General features: G+C 44.0%; 1 protein-coding gene across 1 annotated transcript in view; it reads left to right on the top strand.

Annotated features, from left to right (window-relative positions):
• Nucleotides 1–21,110, top strand: part of MERTK (MER proto-oncogene, tyrosine kinase) — a 104,119-nt gene that overhangs the window by 24,406 nt on the left and 58,603 nt on the right. Inside the window, exons 3-5 of the mRNA XM_012742808.3 lie at nucleotides 6,845–6,945; nucleotides 9,092–9,265; nucleotides 20,743–20,829. Coding sequence (XP_012598262.2) covers nucleotides 6,845–6,945; nucleotides 9,092–9,265; nucleotides 20,743–20,829 — 362 coding nt within the window. The remainder of the gene's footprint in view (nucleotides 1–6,844; nucleotides 6,946–9,091; nucleotides 9,266–20,742; nucleotides 20,830–21,110) is intronic.

The raw sequence follows: 21,110 nt of genomic DNA, 5'->3' as shown, positions 1-21,110 counted from the left end.
GTCTGCGAGCTCCCATGAGCTCTCTGCTCCCTCCCCACACCCTGCCTCCCTGGGCCTGACCCATGCCTGCTGCCAGTTCTTTGTCCTGCTGCTCTTGGTGGCAACAAAAGTGGAATCTAGAAAATAGGAACCCAATTTCTTTAGCCAAACCATTGGCTGGGAAAGCTCTTATTAATCCCTAATACCTGACGCTCCATGATGTGCTTCCTTTCAGCTCAAAGCTCCGTGTGCTTGGGTTATCCCTTAGACCTTGTCAGCACTGTGTGAACTGTGGCAGGTGAAACCAGGAAGCTTGTCAGTGGATCTCTGTATTTCTTTAAATTTTTTTTTCATTTTTCATTTTTTTATTTGGTAAAATATGCATGACATAAAATTCACCCTTTTAACCTTTTTGAATGTGCAATTCAGTGACATTAACATTGTATATTCACATTGTTGTACAACCATCACCACCATCCATCTGCAGAACTGTTTCATCCTCCTAAACTGAAACTCTGTGCCATGAAACAATAACTCCCATTCCTCCCTCTCTCCAGCCCCTGGTCCCCACTGCCCTCCTTCCTTTCTCTCTGAATTTGACTACTCTGGATAGCTCATATAGGTGCTATCATACAATATCTGTCTTTTTTGTGTGTTTCTTTTAAGACCACTCTAGAGCTGCACTGCTATGTATGAGCCATTTCCGAGCAGCCCAGCCTGGCTGTGGTAGGACTGAGGGCTGGAGGCCCGCTGTGTGTGTAGGATGTGCCCAGGCTGACCCAGCCCATGCTGCCCTGGTGTGATGGGCTTTGCAGCTGGTGGCCCTACAGCTGTGGCCTGGTAGTTCCTGTCTAGACACCCTGGCTGAGTCTGTATCATTTCTTTCATCCTCCCTGATTCAGATATTTATATTTGACCAAAATCTGATGAGTTTTTTTTTTTTTTTTTTTTACCTTTTTTAAAGTAGTGTCTACACATGGTAAACATTCCAACTGTTCAAAAATTCTCTTCTCCATTCCAGCCCCAGCCCTCTCCCTATGGGGAGCTGAGGTCACCCATCTCTTGAGTGTCTTCCCAGAGATATTCGATCCATATGCAATCCTACATACGTTGGTAAGGGCGTGCCAGTCTCCAGTATGGTGTGTTAAATCTAATACAGTGTTACTCATAGCCGTGGTTAAATCAATACCCGGGGTTCACATTTTTTTGCGGCTAAGGAAATTCTGTTTTCAGCTGAGTCATGTAATATATTATAATTATATTTTACTTCTTGTCTTAGTCTGTTTTCGGTTGCTTATAACAGACTACCTGAAACCGGGTAATTTATGAAGGAATGTATCCCTTACAGTTATAGAGGCTGGGAGTCCAAGGTTGAGGAGCCCCATATGGTGAGGGCCTTCTTGCTGGTAGGGACTCTGCAGAGTCCTGAGGCAGCACAGGGCATCCCGTGGCGAGGGGCTGAGTGTGCTAACATGCTATGTCAGGTCTCTATTCCTCTTATAAAGCCATAGGTCCCATTCCCATGATAATCCATTAATCCAAGAATTGATTAATCCACTTATATCTAATCACCTCTTAAAGGCCCCACTTCTCCATGCTGCCACACTGGAGATTAAGTTTCAGCCTGGGTTTTGGAGGGGACACTCAAGCCATAGCTCTTCTTGAGTGGCTTTTGATTTTCCTAAATTTAATAGCTTCCTAAGGATCAATCACTCATTCTTCTCTAAACTCCACAGGAACATATGCGTCTCCTCCCACGATGATGAAGTTATCGGGACTGATTGTCACCACTGTTGTGGGGTCTCCTCCTCCTCCTGCGGTCCAGCTCCTATTTCCTGGAGCCTAGGTCTTTTTTTCCCTTGGCTTTAGCTCCCTCACTTGGCATGGAGCCTGTCTTCCACTAACTCCCTGGGACTTGCATGTCTGAAAATGCCATTTTTTTCCACCCTCACCTTGAGGTAGTTTGGCTAGATACAGAATTAATAGAGGAAAATAACTCCTGTTGTAATTTTGAAATCATTGATATATTTCCTTTGAGTTCCCAGTTGCTCTTGAGAAGTAGGATGCCGGTCCGATTCACTAGCAAGTGACCTGCTTTTCTTCACTTTGTCTTAGAGTTGTAACATTCCCTGGTGAAGCCCATTCATTGGTCTTTTCTTCCCATTGTGCTGCTCCCTCAGGGGCCTGGTTAGGGAAGACCTGTATCTTCACTTCTGGGATATTTTGTTGATCATCCCTCTCCACCATCCCCTGTCTGTGTTCTCTCTGGAACTCCTATTCCTCAGTTCTTGGGACTCCCCGATTGCTATTCTGAGCTCAGAGCCTTTCCAGCTGAGCCTCCACAGAGACTGAGCCTCCTGTTTCTGGAGGAGTCCCAGGGACAGCCACTCCTCCTGTCTCCAGCCCTACCCCACACCCTCCTTCACAGTGCGAGCCTTTCCTTGGATGTCTAGAAAGTAACAAGTGGACTGATTATGGAAAATCTTTGTTTTCCATAGGTGGCATGGGTCTGGACTTGCTGGCTAATGCAGGTACCTGTCCTCACCCGGTGATTCCTAAGCTCTCTCTGACATGAATGACTAAAGGCAAAGTTTGATCGTGTTCCCTTTGTGCTCTGCATGTTCCTTTTCTGTGTTTCCTTTTCTGGGCTGAATCTTCCTTCCTGGTTGCCTTAAGGTTCTCTTAGACATTTTGTGCAGTCTGATTTCTAGAGCTCAGGGTGTGCCTGATAGTTTCTCAGGTCTCTGGGGCTCTGCACAGGTGTGCTTTGTGTCCCTGGGCTGGGTGCAGCTCCATCGGGCTACCTTCCTAGGACCATGTGCTGCATCCCTCTCTGGCCTCACTTTCTGTTTGTTCCCTGTACCCTGAGTCCTGATGCAAGGCCACTGCCACTCTGGGCCTTGAGCCAGAGCCAGTCTTCAAAGGCACCGATATCCTGCCCTGTCTGATCTCATGGGTTACTCTGGCCAGTCCCTGGGCCTTGCCTCAAGAAAATGATGCCTCTTCTACAGTGGACTTGTGAAATATGTGGGAAAGACCCCCTCTTCAGAAGCCTTGGTTTTCCTTGGAGCTGCAAAGAAAACTAGAAGACTAGTCAGCTGTGCAGAGTCTTCAGGAACTGTTGAAAACCAGGATCACCATTCAGCTACCAGTCATTGTCCATGATGGGCAGGGCATCATTCTAGACCCAGGATTCTCTCCCTCTTTCTTCAGCCTTCCCTGTCACGATGACATCCAAGGAGTTACCAGAGGAGGGTCAGCTAGTTCCTTATTTGGAGATCTTTGACCTGTGAGGCCTCCTTACAGCTTCTCATGATGGCCCATCGGCATTGTGACATCCAGCCACTGCCCCAAAGCATGGAAGAATCTGGCCTTTTCTTGACCCGTGTCCACCATGCTTTCATCAGGAGCATTCCAGAATTCTATTGCTCCTGCACAGGAATGGTGAGGACAGAGTATTCCAAGTCAAAGGGGCACCACTCAGATTTGCACATCAGGAAATGCAATGACAGAGGATAGTAACTGGGCCCCAGAAATAATGAGGTGATATTAACCTGAGCAGCTCTGATCCCCCCAAGTTCTGACTGATGCAGTTCTTTTTTTTCTTTCAAAATATTAAAGGGGTACAAATGTTTTAGGTTGCATGGATCATTTTTGTAATGTTTGAGTCTTGGCTATAAGTGTACCCATTACCCAAATCGTGTGCATAGTACCCATTAAGTTAGTTTATTCCCCTCCCCTCACCAACTCCCCCCAGTTGCTTTCCACTGAGTTTTACTTCCCTCCACGTGCTTGTGTGCTCATGAGTTAGTTCCAATTTAATAGGGAGTACATGTGGTGTTTGTTTTTCCATTCTTGCAATATTATACTTAGGAGAATGGTCTCCAGTTCCATCCAGATTGTTGTAAAAGGTATTAATTCATCGTTTTAATGGCTGACTAGTATTCCATGGTATACATATACCACATTTTATTAATCTACTCATGAAATGATGGGCACTTGAGTTGATTCCATATCTTTGGAATTGTGAATTGTGCTGCAATAAACATTCAAGTACAGGCATATTTTTGGTGAAATGACTTTTCATTTGGGTAGATAACCAGTAGTGGAATTTCTGAATCGAATGGTAGGTCCACTTTTAGTTCTTTGAGAAATCTCCATACTGTTTTCCATAGAGGCCGTGTTAATTTGCAGTCCCACCAACAGTGTAGAAGTGTTCCTTTCTCTCTGTGTCCACGCCAGCATCTATTGTTGTTGTTGTTTTTTTTTTTTTGAGACAAAGTCTCGCTTTGTTGCCCAGGCTAGAGTGAGTGCCATGGCGTCAGCCTAGCTCACAGCAACCTCAAACTCCTGGGCTTCAGCAATCCTCCTGCCTCAGCCTCCCGAATAGCTGGGATTATAGGCATGCGCCACCATGCCTGGCTAATTTTTTTTTCTATATATATATGTTAGTTGGCCAATTAATTTCTTTCTATTTATAGTAGAGATGGGTCTCGCCCTTGCTCAGGCTGGTTTTGAACTCCTGACCTTGAGCAATCCGCCCGCCTTGGCCTCCCAGAGTGCTAGGATTACAGGCTCGAGGTACCTCACCCAGCCTAGCATCTATTGTTTTTAGACTTTTTAATGAAAGCCATTCTAACTGGAGTAAGGAGCTATCTAACTATGGTATTAATTTTCATTTCCCTGATGATTAGTGACGTTGAACATTTTCTCATGTTTCTTGACCATTTGTCTTTCTTTTTTAGAGAAACACCTGTTCACGATGCCTTTCTTTTTTTTTTTTTTTTTTTTTTTGAGACAGAGTCTCGCTTTGTTGCCCAGGCTAGAGTGAGTGCCGTGGCGTCAGCCTAGCTCACGGCAACCTCAAACTCCTGGGCTCGAGTGATCCTTCTGCCTCAGCCTCCCGGGTAGCTGGGACTACAGGCATGCGCCACCATGCCCGGCTAATTTTTTATATATATATCAGTTGGCCAATTAATTTCTTTCTATTTATAGTAGAGACGGGGTCTCGCTCTTGCTCAGGCTGGTTTCGAACTCCTGACCTTGAGCAATCCTCCCGCCTCGGCCTCCCAAGAGCTAGGATTACAGGCGTGAGCCACAGCGCCCGGCCTCACGATGCCTTTCTTGACACGTATTTTAGGTACACTATTTGTCTCAGGCTAATAAGAATCTGCAAAATGGTATTGTTGGGGAGAAGTTATATTTAACATGTTTAGTGTTTGTTCTGAAAACTGCACATTCAACCTAAGGGAACTGTGTCTCCTGGAGGCCTGGGGACCTCACTCACTGCCACGTGTCTGCTCTGGGTGCCGACCAGGCTGTGTTAACTGCTGCCAGCTGCCACCACTGTCCGTGGGGCCTCTGGCCCAGGATTGAACCACCTCTAACCTTGACAGCTTCCTAGTCTCTTTTAGGCCTTAAGCTTCAGCCCTTCACTGGTTGGGGAATGGATTTTATTTTCCTGAGGGATAAATAAGTTGTACTAGGGAAGCAAGCTGCTAGGAAGGAAGGTGGACTCCTCCTGTTTTTCTTCTTTTTCTTCCTTCCCCTGGTCTTCTTTGCTGTGTCTAATGAGCAGAGCCTTTGGCCCAATAAAGGCATCCTCTGTTGGAGAGCATCTGAGAGTTTTTCAAAATATTCCTCATTCTCTCTCCCATTCAAAATATTCCTCATTCTCTCTCCCTGGCTAAGTGCAAGCTTCACGCATGTTGTGCAATGTCCTGTTTGTAAACACGCTGGAAAGGTGGAAAGCAGGATTGTCAGCCTCTTAGCACCAAGGCTGCCGTCTATAGCAGAGATTTTCTAACAGACAGTGCTCTAACCGTAATATGAGGAATACAAAGGAAAGGCGATTCATAATAAAGTATTGTGAATCTCAACATGTAAATGCTGGGCATGACCACTCCAGGAGAGATCATACAGTACCCACAGACTCGTACCTAGCTGCCCCTCCAAGCACATGGCACATGGCCGCTGCAGATGCAGTGGGGCTGATAGTGATGCACCTTCCGAAATGATGACCGAGGCACCAGAAAGTTTCAAACAGGACAAAGGGATCCCAGCCCTCCATTTTCATCGTGGTTGCAGTCCTGGAGAATTAGGTGGATATTGAAGCTATACAAAACACTTTGTGTGTATGTAAAATGGAATTAGTTTCTAGTCTCAGAAGGTAATTGGGCATATGGAGCAGTTGCCCCTGGTCCTTAAAAGCTATGGTGAACTCCAAGTCATTGTGACCACTAAAAAGAACTCCACAAATTTCCAAATGCCTGCAGTGGTCAGTATCCCGATGCAGAGACCCACTGGTGTAGAACCTACCATAGAAATCAAGATAGGTGACAGGACATGGGTTCTTCTAAGAAACAGAACCAATGAGATTATCTATCTCTCTCTCTATCATCTGTCTATAGAAAGATTTCTTTTAAAGAATTAGCTCACATGCTAGTGTGGGCTGGCAAATATGAAACCAGCGGGGTGATGACTAGAGACCCAGAGAAGAATTGATGTTGCAGTGTTGAGTCCTAAGGCAGTTTGCAGTTTGGAGAGAGAATTCCCTCTTCCTCAAGGGACCTCAAGTTTTCCTTATGTGGCCTTCAGCAGTTGGATAAGCCCCACCCACATTGTTAATAGTAATTGGTTTGACTCAAAAGTTGCTAATTTAAATGTTAGTAACATCTGCAAAATATCTTTACAGCAACATCTAGATTAGTGTTTGCCCAAACGTCTTGGTACCATAGCCTAGCCACATTAACACATAAAATTAACCATCACAACATATGACAAAGAAGATGAAGAATTTTCTGTTCCTATAATTGGGACTCAAAGGGTAGTCACTGTAAATATCTTTATGTGTTTTTCTTTGAAGCATAACCAGCGTGCAGCGTTCTGACAATGGGTCATATATATGTAAGATGAAAATAAATAATGAAGAGATCGTATCCGACCCCATCTACATCGAGGTACAAGGTAAGTCCAGAGGCCAGAGAGTCCCACTGTCAGAGAGCTACTTAATTTAGAGCCTGCATTTAAATGTTTTGTGTATAATATTCTAGAGTTTGGCCTGCCCATTTAGAACTCTATATGCAAACCTTGCAAATCTATCAACACTGAAATTTTATAAGGCAGTCCTCTTTGTAGACTACAGGTAATAATAAAATGAATTCACTTCTTAAAGTTTCAGCTCTATCCTAGTTACTAGAGGAGGCCTCAGCCTCCCAAGTAGCTGGGACTACAGGCATGCACCACCGTGCCCGACTAATTTTTTCTATATATTTTTAGTTGGCCAATTAATTTCTTTCTATTTTTAGTAGAGATGGGATCTTGCTCTTGCTCAGGCTGGTTTTGAACTCCTGACCTTGAGCAATCCTCCCACCTTGGCCTCCCTGAGTGCTAGGATTACAGGCGTGAACCACCTCGCCTGGCCACACTGGTTTTTTAATAATAAAAATAAGCTGAAGACTTTAGGAAGCAGAATGCATTTTTTTAAATCCAGTTCTCCCCGCTGGTGCCAGATACCACTCACCTGGCCAAGTGACTATTGGCTTATTGTTCAGCATCTTTTCCTGTTTTGCATATGCAGATGGTAAAACATTGTGTGGTGAGTGGTTTTCCTGGACTGAGTCAACAGCTCAGCTGGAGACTCCTTTTGGGTGCTAGGATCAAGGTGCATGGTTCAGAGAAATTCCATGACATCACATGAGGGCCAGTGATGGTGAGGGGTGAGACATCAGGCTAGGAAAAGGCAGTCTCTGCCCTTGAGGAACTTGAGATCTAATGCGAAATGTGCACTGATGCACAGGTTGAACCAGGCTAGGTGAGAGCCCAGGTCCTGAGCTTGGTGGCCTGGGTCTGGAGGTTTGCATGCCTGATTCTGCAATGGCAAGGCCTATCCAGGAAGGCTGCAGGGAGGAGCACCTTTATTATCACCCTAAGTGGTTGCACCCCACTCCCCAGGGGGCTGCCCTCAGGGCCTCTGCATCCCTGCTATCTGAGGCATCCCTGTTAGCAGAGACATCCCATCACCTCTCTTTCCTATTTTCTCTTGAAACTCAACCAGAAACATCTCCCACTAAAAGGCTCCTCTGCTACTAGCCATTCTTTTGTGAACCTGAACTTGATACCCACTAACACAGGAGCCTGAGGGAGGGAAGTGGGAAGGGAGATGTGCGTAGGTGAGACAGGGAGGGAGGCCCCTCAGAGGAGGCTCTTTTAGACCTTACAGCCCGTGTCTCAGGGTTATGCCAGCATCAGCCAGAGAGGATTTCCCGAATTTGCTGCTAATCTGGGGAAAATATTTAGAGGACATTTTACTTGTCAGAAAATTGCCCAGCGCAGGAGCCCCTTACGTCCAAATGGAGTTCTGGAAAACCTTGAAACAGGAAGAAAGAATTTCATTTCACGTAACTCCCATATCATTCCTGTTTGAACCAGATCTGTGAGTCCCCAGTCCCAGAAGAACACAATGAGCTTGACTTGTTACATTTTTGGCACACGCCCTCATTAAGTACTGGCTGGCTTTCTCTGAGATTTTCCTAAACTACTTTATGGCCTTGATTTTGGAATTGCAATAGGAGATTTTAGGATTGTAACTGTGTAACTGTATCTATACTGTTTTCATGAGAATATGCTTTAAAAAATGTTCAGCCCTACACAAGGAAACAGATTGTAAAATTTGCCATCACTCGTCTGAAAGTCACACATACCATAGATTGCCTCATACCACAGGCAGACCTATTACATAGTTTTGTTTTTACTCCATGTTTTTTTTTTAGTAAGAAATACTAAAAAGCTGCCAACCAGTTCCAGGAGTTTGAGCAACACCTGATTTAAGAACTGTGTGTGGCCTCCCTTCTAGTAAAACCAGTTCTGAAGCACTATTCAAGGCTCCTTTGGGAAAGTGTCTAGAAAGCCTTAAGGTTGTCTGGTGGGAATGAGGCTCTGTGCTTTGTCTTACCCAGCTTTAAGGAGGCGAAAACTGGCCATTTCAGATGTAAGGTAGTCAGCACATAAACAAATCTCCCATTGCCAAGTTCTAGTTCAGTTTCCCTTCCCCTTAGGGCTCTGCCTCTGCTTAGGATCTGAAACATTCTTTCCTTTAATGCTTTCTCTGCAGGACTTCCTCATTTTACCAAGCAGCCCGAGAGCATGAATGTCACCAGAAACACAGCCTTCAACCTCACCTGTCAGGCTGTGGGCCCACCTGAGCCGGTCAACATTTTTTGGGTTCAAAACAGCAGCCGTGTTAATGAACAGCCTGAAAAATCCCCCTCTGTTCTAACTGTTCCTGGTAAGTCCTAGCAGTATATTTGTTTATTTGTTCTCTAATAGCAGAAAGGATGGGAAGTTTGGTGACGCCTGCTGTGCACCACCAGGGCGCAGTAGAGAAGGATGAAAATGCAGGTACAGCAGCGGCTGGCTGCGGAGGTCATAGGACTAGGTAGAGGGGAAAGTACGTGGGAATCACAGGTGTGAGAATTCACGGGCCAGGGTTCGGAAGTGGCTGAGGGCCCTCCAAGGGTGTGCTTGGTGCAGTTGGGGAAGTGGCCAGAACCCCCAGCCCCAGCAGCGAGAGCCCTGCTCGCTTCCCCGTTGCAGCTCTGGGGGTCTTGTGCTCACGGAACCACCTCGGTGGGTTTGACAGCAAGAAAGTGGATTGGTCACAGGGGGCTGTTGCAGGAAGCTGGTGAGTCCTTGTAGGCTTGTGGCTAAATGGACCTTCCATGGTCTGTCTTCTTGATTTCCATCCAAGCGAGAGTGCCCTGACTTCAGTCCCCCACACCCCTGACCATGCTCTTGTTAACACCATGGAAGTTTCCTGTGCCCCTAAAGCCAGCGGGCTCACCTGTGGCTCCTCTCATTGCATCTTTCAGCAACATCTGGCAAGGTCACAACACTTGCTCCCTCCTTCCTTTCTCCTTGCATTCAGCAAATGTGTTAGGAGGGACTTCTGTATGCCTGGGGCTGTTCTGGGCCCTCAGATATTGTAGTGAGCTTGGAAACACCGCCCTGGCTTTCTTCCCTATTCATTGCTCCACCTTTGGTGCTAACAGGAGTTCTGAATGGTGAGGTGTCCCAGGGCTCAGTCCTGGGCCCCCTTCTTTTCAGTTGAAGATGCTCCCTGCTGAGAATGTCATCTGTGTGATGATGACCTTGAAACTTTACATCTCCAACCCAGACCTTTCTCCCCAGCCCCAGGCTCAGGTATCCAGCTGCCTCCTTGGCATTTCCACATGCTGGGTGTGTAGGCTTCTTAAAGTGAAACTCTTCATTTCCACCCCAGACTTGTTTCACCCCAGAATTCCCCATCTTACTGAATGATAACACCCTCTGCCCATCCTTCCTTTTTCTCGTTTTTCATATTGAATGCATCAGCAGTTCTGTCAGTTCTGCTTCTACAACGGTCTGAAATCTGTCTTTTCTCCATCTCTGCAGCTGACACTCTGGTCCCTGTCACTGCCAGCTCTTGCCAACACCACTGCAGTAGCTTCCTGACTGGCCTCCCTGCGCCCAGCCTTGTCCCTACTCCCAGCCACCCTCCTCAGCAGCAGATGACATCAGCTGCCTGCTGAAAACCCTGCAGTAGCTTTGGGTTGTCTTAGGCCATCACCCAGAGTCCTTCCTGCCCTTGCCCCTAGGGGCTGCACGCTCTGGCCCCTGCCCACTCTCCAGACCAACCCCATCCCACTCTCCCCTCCCTGCTCATCAAGCACCAGAGTGATTGTCTTTCATTTCCCCCTACACTTTGTTTCTTTCTGCCTCCAGACCTTTGCACCGTCTCTTCTGCCTGCCTGCAATGTTTTCCCACCTGTCTCTGGTCCCATGACGCAACTCAACTATCACTTCTTCAGAGAGGCCTTCGTTGACTCCCAATCACATATTCTTGTCTACTCCGTCCATTGCACTTGTCACTATCTATAATTACCTTGCTATTTGTGTGACCTCCTCATCTGTCTGAGAGAATGTATGCTTAGTAAGGACAAGGACTTTGTCTTTCCTGTTCACTGCTGCGCTCCCTGTGTAAAGTAATATCTGACTCAGAGTAGTACTCAGTCAATATTTACAGCCAGGATGAATCAGCAAGTGAATGCCAGCCCTTAGCTGTTATCTCTGAGTCACTTTTCTAACCCCTGACTTCAGGAGGAATGTTATAGTTTTCTTTGCCTTCATCTGAATTTTCTTTGAGTTTCTCCAAGGAGTTGATAATTAAGTAACTTGTTGGTTCAAAATAAATTTTAGAAAATATACATCTCTTTCTAGGATGATTACTCTGAACTCCCATAAAGACTTTTCATTGAGGTAAAATTGACATACACTTAAATGCACAGGGCTTAGTTGTGCAACTTAGTGAGTTTTCATAAGTGTAGACACCCATGTTACATTCCCAGCACCAGTGGACAAGAGTTCAGTTGCTCCATCCACATCCTTGCCAACATTTGATATTGTCAATCTTTTTAATTTTAAACATTCCAGTGTATATGAAATGTTATATTAATATGGTTTTAATTTGCATTTCCTTTCTATGATGCCTAATTTTAAATTAGATTTAGAAAAGATTTTGATGTCTTTTCATGTGCTTATTAGCCAATCATATATTCTTTTTTTTTTTTTTTTTTTTTTTGGAGACAGAGTCTCGCTTTGTCCCCCAGGCTAGAGTGAGTGCTGTGTCGTCAGCCTAGCTCACAGCAACCTCAAACTCCTGGGCTCAAGCAATCCTTCTGCCTCAGCCTCCCGAGTAGCTGGGACTACAGGCATGCGCCACCATGCCTGGCTAATTTTTTCTATATATATTAGTTGGCCAATTAATTTCTTTCTATTTATAGTAGAGACGGGGTCTCACTCTTGTTCAGGCTGGTTTCGAACTCCTGATCTCGAGCAATCTGCCTGCCTTGGCCTCCCAGAGTGCTAGGATTACAGGCATGAGCCACCGTGCCCAGCCCAGTCATATATTCTTTTTGGTATATATTTGTGTGCATATATATATATATATATATATGATTTTTTAAACCCATTTTTCTGTTTACGGACACTTACGTTGTTTTTCTGTGTCTTGGCTATTATAAATAAGGCTGCAATGAATGTGGGAGTGCAGATATCTTTTCAAGATAATGATTTCATTTCCTTTGGATATATGCCCAGTATAGAGATTGTTGGATGATATGGTGGTTATATTTTTAATTATTTGAAGAACCTCCATACTGTTCCTTAATGGCTGTATCAAAATACATTCCCACCAACAGTGGACAGCCAGTCAGTGTGCACTAATCAGTACTTATGTACCAATAAATAGCATATTTGACTTCACTTCCCAATTATTTGCTATTAGTATATAGAAAATAAAAAGGTTTTTGTATGTTATATAGAAATAAGGACAAAAAAACTGTTCATCTCTGTTCATCTAGAACTTTTCCTTTTTTGTATGTTTTCTCAGAAATTAGAAGTGTGTTTTTGCGACAAGTTCTGCAAATTTTTTTCTTTTTTGAGACAGAGTTGCCCAGACTAGAGTTGCCCAGGCTAGAGTGCTGCAAATTCTTTTAATACCCAAGGCTTAGTTTGTCTCAGTTTGGAAATCTGATTTATTTCTAAATGGTTAGGTGCACCCTTACAACTGCCACCTATTTTGGATCTCAAGTTCTTTATAAGTTACATTTTACTTTCTTTAATTTTTTTTTTTTTTGATACAAAGTCTCACTCTGTCGCCCCAGGTAAAGTACACTGGGATCATCATAGCTCACTGCAAGCTCAAACTCCTAGGCTCAGAGGATCCTCTTGCTTCAGCCTCCTGAGTAACTGTGATTACAGGTATACACCACCACGCCCGGCTAATATTTCTGTTTTTTTATAGAGACAGGATAACACTCTTGCTCAGGCTGGTCTAGAACCCCTGAGCTCAAGCAGTGTTCCTGCTTCAGCCTCCCAGAGTGCCAGGATTACAGGCATGAGCCAGACTGCCTGGCCTACTTCTCATCTGTCAGAATACCTGATTTACCCCTCAGCCTATTTCCATGAGACCAGAGGGCCTCTTAAAGGCAGGAACTGAAGCTTTTTTTGGCCACATCTTTAGAGTCTAGTTCAGTGCCTGGTATGTGATAGTTGTAGAAAGGACCAGTAGGAGAGTGCACGCTGCAGCATTTACTAGGTGCTTCCAAATTTGGGTGTACATGACGAATTCACTTTCCACCAGGGACCATCATATTTCAAAAAGTAAATGATAATGGAAATTATTGGCAGGGCATAGTGCCTCATGCCTATAGTCCTTAACACTCTGGGAGGCTGAGGTGGGTGGATTGATTGAGCTCAGGAGTTTGAGACCATCCTGAACAAGAGGGAGACCCCGTCTCTACTGAAAATAGCTAGGCATGGTAGCACTCTTCGGTAGTCCCAGCTTCTTGGGAGGCTGAGGCAAGAGGATCGTTTGAGTCTAGGAGTTTGAGGTCACAGTGAGCTATGATGATGCCACTATACTCTAGCCTGGCAACAGAGTGTGACTCTGTCCTCCCCCCAAAAAAATTCTCATTAACATTTCATAGATATCTTGTCAGATTCACCAGCTTTTCTAGGGTTTTCAGAGTAGAGACAAATGTGTCTGTAAATGAAGAACTCATTTAAACTGCTGAATTGAAATTCTACACCTAGTTTCTAAATGAATATACAATATACTGCATTGCTCAAGCAGTTTTCCTATTTGTGAAGGGTTTGAACAGCAGGGCTGCTGACTTAGTGTTCCTAGTTCCAGTGTTTATGAAATGCCTTTTTGATAGGAGAGATGGTGTAGCTGGTGCTCTACAGTGAAGTGAAGGCCTGGGCATGTAATCACACATTCAAGCCAGAAACCTGGAACTTATCCAGATTCTTCTCCCTTGCTCGCCCAACAATCAGTCACCAAGATCTGTACATTATTTTCAAATGTCAGTTTTGCTCATTTCTTCCTCTGCACTTCCACTGCCATGGCCTTGATTCAGGCTTTGCTGATTCATGGCCAGGACCTTTGCTGTCACCTCCTAATTGTGGTCCCAGATTTCTTGTCCTTCCTTCCAACCCCTTCTCATCTACATGGTAAGTCATTCTCCACCTCATCAGTAAAGAGGTTATTCTGAAATATAGAGCTTATCATTCCTGGAATGACTCTCCTACACATACACGTTAAAATCTACGCTTTTACCCTGAAGTCTGAGACGTGCTGGGACTCTTGCTTAACCTCCCCAGGGTCGCCTCCTGCCTCACCTGCAAAAGCACCTGCTTGTGAGCCTTAATGAGCTTCTGGCAGGGCCTTGAATGCCCTGTGCCTTCTTGCCAGCCTGCCTGTTTCTCCTTGTCTATCGAGTAAACCCCAGTTCATCTCTTGACACTCAGCTCAGGGCTTTTCTCTGAAAACTTTCCTGGTTGCCCCCGTGTCTGTGTAGTCACAACGCCTCTTCCCTAACTCCCGTACCTCCCATCACGTTGCAGCATAACCGTCTGCTTGTCGGGCCTCCGAGAAGGGTTATTAATCAGGTGAATGGTATGTATGAATTATTAATCAGCTTACCATTGTCACCCAGCACAGGGCCTGGCACATGGGAACCATGTGAATGAATGAATGAACTAATGAACAAATGAGTGAGTTACAAACAGTCCCCAAGTCCTAGATCCCTTCACTGGGACAAAGGGACATTAGTGATAATGAAGTAACTTGTATTTGTAAAATTGTCTTTGCATTTAAACTCTTTGTCCTCTCTTTTCTCATTTATATCTCTAGCCAGTCCTGTGAAATTAATAGAGCAGGATTTTGATATCCATTTTGCAGATCCAAAGGGTTAAATAAATCCAGGGATGAAGGACGTAGGGCTCAGGGTGCTGAGCGTAGGGGTTGTGCTGGGCTGCTATCAAGTCAGCTACTTGCTGACTGTTCCTAAGCGTCTGAGTTTTGTAACATTATAAAAGAACTACATAAACATTTATTCTTAGCTAACTGTGTTTTTAATTTTGAGGAAGCTTTAGTTTGGTACCTGAGGCCCTCCCAGTAGTTCATGCCTGGCGAACTAGGTGCTGAGGCCATTCTGTCCTTAGATGCCTTTCAGGGGGCCTCGTGCCCCTGCCCCGCACACGCTGGAGCAAGCAGTGAGTGTTCGCAGGGAGTCGCCATTCTATCTTGAAATGAACCTCCAAGTAAACTTTTCCGATCCCTTCTACGGAGGGAATGCTAAGTAGGGAAGTGGTTTAAATAGCCGATTGTTTGGACTGCTTTGAGCGAGCATATTTATGAACAGGAAGGTCATATGCTTATTCCCTCTTGATACAAGTTTTTATTTTTTCCCTCTGTGATGTAAGAGCTTTCTTTAAGAGACATGAGCAAAGAAGTACTTTGTCTAAAGGACATTATTCTGAGTGAGCAAAGCCAATCTCAAAGGTTAAATACCCTACAATTCCATTTAGATAATATTCTCAAAATGACAAAATTATAGTGATGGAGAACACATCAGTTCTTTCCAGACCTTAGGTTTGGGGAGAGGATGTTGCAGCATGAGGGAGCTTCTTTTGGGGATGGAACAGTCCTGTAGGCACAAATCTGTACCCGTGTTAAAATTGCATAAAACTATGTACTCCTTCTCCTTCCCCCAAATAAAACAAAAACTGGTAAATCCGAATAAGGTCTCTATTTAGTTAATGGTATTGTACCAAAGTCACTTTCCTGGTTTTGATCATTATACTATGATTATGTAAGATCTTATTGGGTGGAGGGAGCACAGGAACTCTGCTATTTTTGCAACTTCTTGTGAATCTAAAATTACTTCAAAATAGAAAGATTTTTTTTTTTAAAGAAGTACTTTGTCATGGGCAAAATCAAATTCCAAAATAAAGAGCAGAACTGCAAATAGCTTTTGCTGCATTGTGCTTAATGGTGGCAACACATTAGAGGTTAGTGGTTAAGATCTCTAGCTTTGCCTGTAGACTGATGCCATGTCACTGTTGTGTGTCCCTGGGCAAGTTACTCTTATTTATATAAAATAGGGATAACAACAGTGTCTGCTTCAGAAAACATTTGTGAGGATTCAGTGAAACAGTGCCTGTAAAGCCCTTGATATAGGAATAGCCTATAGGAATGATTACAATGCTACCTGTTATAAATTTTTTGCATTGTTATTTTTATATGCAATAGTTATTAACTCACTGTCAATTTTGAGCTACCTTTCTGTTAACAACTGTGGATTTGTGTTCATCTTCCTGGTTTTTATTTTTAATACTCAGTTTACATTTAAATCCACATCTAGAAAACAGCTAAGCTATCTTTTTAGTTGGATATATTAATAGTAATTAATATTCTTGTAATTATAGTAACAATAACTAGAATGTATATAAATCAGTTCATAATGCTCATCATGTATTCTATAAACATTTACTTTGACTCTCATAGCAAGCTGTGATAGGCATTTTTTAATATCTATTTTATACATTAGTAAGAAATCTGGAGCTATTGAATATTAAAAGACCTGCTTTCTTAAGGTCTACTCTCTGCATGGAAGCTAGAGCTATCGTGATAAAACACAGTTCGGACCATGTCAGTCCTCTGTGCAAAGCTCCAGGTCTCCCACACCACTCAGAGGAAAAGGCAAAGGCCTCTCCCACCTGTTCACCCTGCCTGGAACTTCCCTATACCCCCTAGAATCAATTTGGCCCATTCTGTCACCCTAAGTCTTTCGTCACAGGCCATTTCTCAAGGAGCTACCTCTGACCTCTCCCCCCATTTAAAATTACAGCCTGAGTCCCTGCCCAACCCTGACCTTCTGATCCTCTTCTGTTTTACTATTGTACTTATTACCTTCTACTACTGCATTCAGCTGACTTATTTATCAAGGTTATCATTTGTTGCTCATTTCCTTCCATGAAAATGTGAGCTCTGTACGGGCAGGGATCTTTGTTTTATTCATGGATATATCCTGGGAAAATGTCTGGCACATAGTAAGAACTCAGTAAATATTTGTGGAGTGAATGAATGCAGGACAGATAAGGAGTTCCGAGGTAATATGCTACTTCCTTTAAGCAGCGGGTTCTTTATTTGTTGCCTCCTTTGGTAGAAAGATGCATGCTAGGAAAAAATAAAAGAAGGGACAGGATTGTTTATTTGGTTAATTGACAGGATTGCTTAATCCAGAGCTCAAAGAATTAGCCTAACTGTGCTCTTAGAAGTTGCTTCCTCAGTGTTTCCGATTGTCCTTCCCTCTAGGGAAACATCCTGTTACTGAATGTTGCTTAAAAATATCTTTTAGTGTGATAGGCAATCTTTTTTCCAACCAGCAGAGGACCAAGCAAGAGGGGCACGAACCATCTTAATAGAGTTAGGTGAAAAGGAGAACTCACTGTAGAGAGAACGGCCACTAGGAGAGAGAGTGGACTAGGAGCAGGAGTCTGTCGGGTTAGAGTGGGTGGGAGGGTGGAGACTTATGGGGGTGGATGATTTTTCTCCCTGGAAAGCCACAAGGGCTTGGGCTATATAACATCAAGGGCTATTCCAGTCTGGTGGTTCCTGTTCATCCACAGAAGGAGAATAGGTGAGTGAGAGGGAGCTGTTTTTCCCTAGTGCACACTCGTTGCTGTAGTCAGTCCAGGCTTCTAAATGAGTCTCTACTTGGGAAACTACTACCATTAAACAAAAAAAGTTTAACTGAACAAATTAATTAAAGAAGACTATATTTAGGCTTAAGTGCCATCTGGTTTCAGAGGATGTTAACGCTGGTTTGAACCAGTTTCCACTTCTCTCTGTGCTGGCATCTGTCTGGCCTGTGGGTGCTGGCCTGCTGACCGCCTGGAGTACTGCTGTAGTGGGTCGCTCGGCCGCTGCAAGGCAATTCTGACTTGGCGTGAATGCCTCATGCGAGGACATTTGCTATAGATTGTTTTCCTGGCCCTCTGTATGCTTTGAAAAGAAACACACACAGAGGAAAAATGACTTCCTGCTTGACCTGCAGTCATGTCCCATGATGTCCAGTTTCACTTTTGGCACTGATAACATAGGACTCAAGACCAGGGTCCCCCACGGTCCTACTGGAGGACCTGTAACTGGATGATGGATCTCAATGACATAAACCTCCCGTTTTTACCATAGAGCTGGCTCTTCCCCCATGACCAGTTTGGAATGTGATTTTGTAGTTTGTAGTTAGAAGAAAATTCCCAGGGGAAGCAGAAAAGTCATGATGGAAAACTCCTTGCTGTGGGGGAAGAATTGTTTCAATGAGTGATGTGGGTGCCAAGATATTCAGGGTACTTCAAATGCTGACAGTCTCCCATCTAGATGGAAAATGACAAGAAATTACCAGCGCTGATTTTTTTTAGTGCACATTTAACCCCTCAGAAGCAGTGCTGATATGAAAGAGACCAGATTTGCGTTTCTTCTCACAACTTCTCACTGACACAGTCCTCGGCCACGTGCTGACCCCTGGGCCCCAGGCCTGGCACAGGCTTGGCCATGCAGGCACCCGACGGGGAACGGCCTTCCTGGGCTGGTTTCTGCTGTGCTCCCTTCAGCAGCTTTTTTTCCCCTTTCATTTTTAAAATATTTTATTACTCCGTTAGTGGCAAACTTTGAAATTACAAATATCAGATGTGACATTTCCCTCACAAGTAGATGGATAGGATAAAACAAAATTTACCTTTATGGTAAGAAGCAAATGGCATATTTCCCCCAATTTTATCTTTCTCCAGTTTATGAAGATAGTACCGTGTGCCAGATGACACCACTGTGTGCCAGATGTGGGCCATAGATATAGAAGTTTCCAGATTCAACTAATGAGTATCTACTATATATAGTTGTGCTTTTATTTTTTTTTTAAGTTTTAATTTTAATTTTTCTAGAGACAGGGTCTCACTCTGTTATCCAAGCTGGAGTGCAGTGGCCTAATCATAGCTCACTGTAGCCTTGAACTCCTGAGTGCAGGCAATCCTCCCACCTCAGCCTCCCAAGTAGCTAGGATGACAGGCATTTACCACCATGCCTGGCTAATTTTTTAATTTTAATTGTTTTAGAGATAGGATCTTGGTATGCTGCCCAGGCTAATCTCAAACTCCTGACCTCAAGTGATCCTCCCATCCCTACCTCTCAAAGCTCTGGGATTACAGGTGTGAGCCACTATTCCTAGCCATAGCTGTGTTAAAAAAAAATAACCTTTTAAATTTTAGAATACTTTTACATTTACATAGAAGCAATGGAGATAGTACAGAGAATCCCCAGGAAGCCCACCTCCACTTCCCCTGTTGCTAACATCATACATTAATGTGGTACATTTGTTACAATTGATAAACCAATACTGATACATTATTACTAAAGTCCACACTTTATTCAGATTTCCTTAGTTTTTATCTGTTGTCTTTTTTCTGTCCCAGGATTTCACCCCGGGTGCCCCATTGCATTTAGTCATCTGTGTGTCCTTAGGCTTCTCTTGGTTATGACAGAAACTCTCCTATTTTTAACAACCTTAACAGCCTTGAGGCATTACTGATCAGGCATTTTGTAGAATGCCCCACAAGTTGGACCTGACTAGTGTTTTTCTCATGATTAGACTGGGGTTTTATGTTTTGGGGAGGAAGACCATGGAGGGGAAGTGCCATTTTCATCACATCATATGAAGGGTACCTTCTGTTGACATGACTTGCCACTGTTGGTGTGAACCCTGATCACCTGGCTGAGGTAATGTTGGTCAGTATCTCTACTCAAGTTTTCTTTTTTCCCACTTTCCACACTATACTTGTTGGAAGGAAGTCACTGTGCAGCCCGCCTAATGAGTGGGGAATTACTCCACCTCCTTGAGGGCGGAGTATCCACATAAACTATTTGGAATTCTTCTGCACGGGAGATTTGTCTACTTTCCTCTATTTATTTAGTCATTATTTGCAGTATAGACCCGTAGATATTTATTTTCTAGTTTGCATTATAATTCAATGCAACTTTATTTTCTTGCTCAAATTGTTCCAGCTCTGGCCACTGGGGAGTTAGTTCCTATATCTCTTTGACACACCCCATCATTGTGTGTTTGTATGTGTTGCATGTTGTGTTTGTGTTATATTTCACCTCATGCTCATCTTCTATATTTCCTGCCCTAATCTGAGAATCAGCCATTTCTCCAAGAAGCCCTGGTTCCTTGTACTGGAGAATGGTATTAGAAACCACGATCTGGGTAAAATCTCTTCCTTTCTATTTAAAATCAATAAATAATTTTTTTTCTATTTTTAAGCTATCTTCAAACCTCCGAAATGATAAAATTCTTCACTTAGCACTAGTGGCTTCTTTTCAATTAGTTACAATACCTTGCTTTATAATAATTTCTTATGAATTGACCAGTTTTTACTATTAAGAAGGGATTCATCCTGCTGTTTATTTATCCTGCCATTTTCAGCATTCTGAAATGTCTGTAGCATAATGACACAGATGTACTCGGGGGGGGGGGGGGGGGCCAAGTGACAGGATTGAGTAAGCCTCAGAACCTACTTTTCTTGATATTGGGGCCAGCAATTTTAAAAGTCTAAATGATAATGGTTTATTACCTAACATCACACCATTCTGGACATGAATAAATGAAACAGGGGCCTTGTGGGCCCACGGCTATCTTGCTGTTAGTACCTGGGATTTATTCCTAGGTTTGTTTTTCTATAGCTAACATACCTTTGAAGTTTACTTTGCTCTTACGACTCGAAGCAATGAACCAGGAAATAAAAGAACGCTAAGACAACCATGGGTTCTGGTGGACAGCCATCTGTTTCTCTGCTGCAGGTCTCACGGGTCTCCTTCCCTTCCAGGTCTGACTGAGATGGCAGTCTTCAGCTGTGAGGCCCACAATGACAAGGGGCTGACGGTGTCCAAGGGCGTGCAGGTCAACATCAAAGGTAAGTGGCAAGGCCAGTGGTCTTGAGTGTCCCCGGGGGCTGTGGGAGCCCAGCATGAGCTCTGAGGACAGCTGCCCAGCTTCGAGTCCAGGCTTTCCTGCCAACAGTCTTTATGACCTTGGACAAGTCACTTCACCTATTTGGTTTCAGTGCTCCCCTTTGAAAAACGAGGATAATTACAGAACTTTTCACTTGTTGAGGCTTAATGATATAAATGCAGGTAAAAGCACTCACAACGGTGCCTGGCACTTAAGTCTTTGATAAACATTCACTAGCTTTGT

This window comes from Microcebus murinus, chromosome 3, assembly GCF_040939455.1.
Source record: "Microcebus murinus isolate Inina chromosome 3, M.murinus_Inina_mat1.0, whole genome shotgun sequence".
NCBI classification, from domain to species: domain Eukaryota; kingdom Metazoa; phylum Chordata; class Mammalia; order Primates; family Cheirogaleidae; genus Microcebus; species Microcebus murinus.
This window is presented reverse-complemented; position numbering and strand designations above follow the sequence as displayed.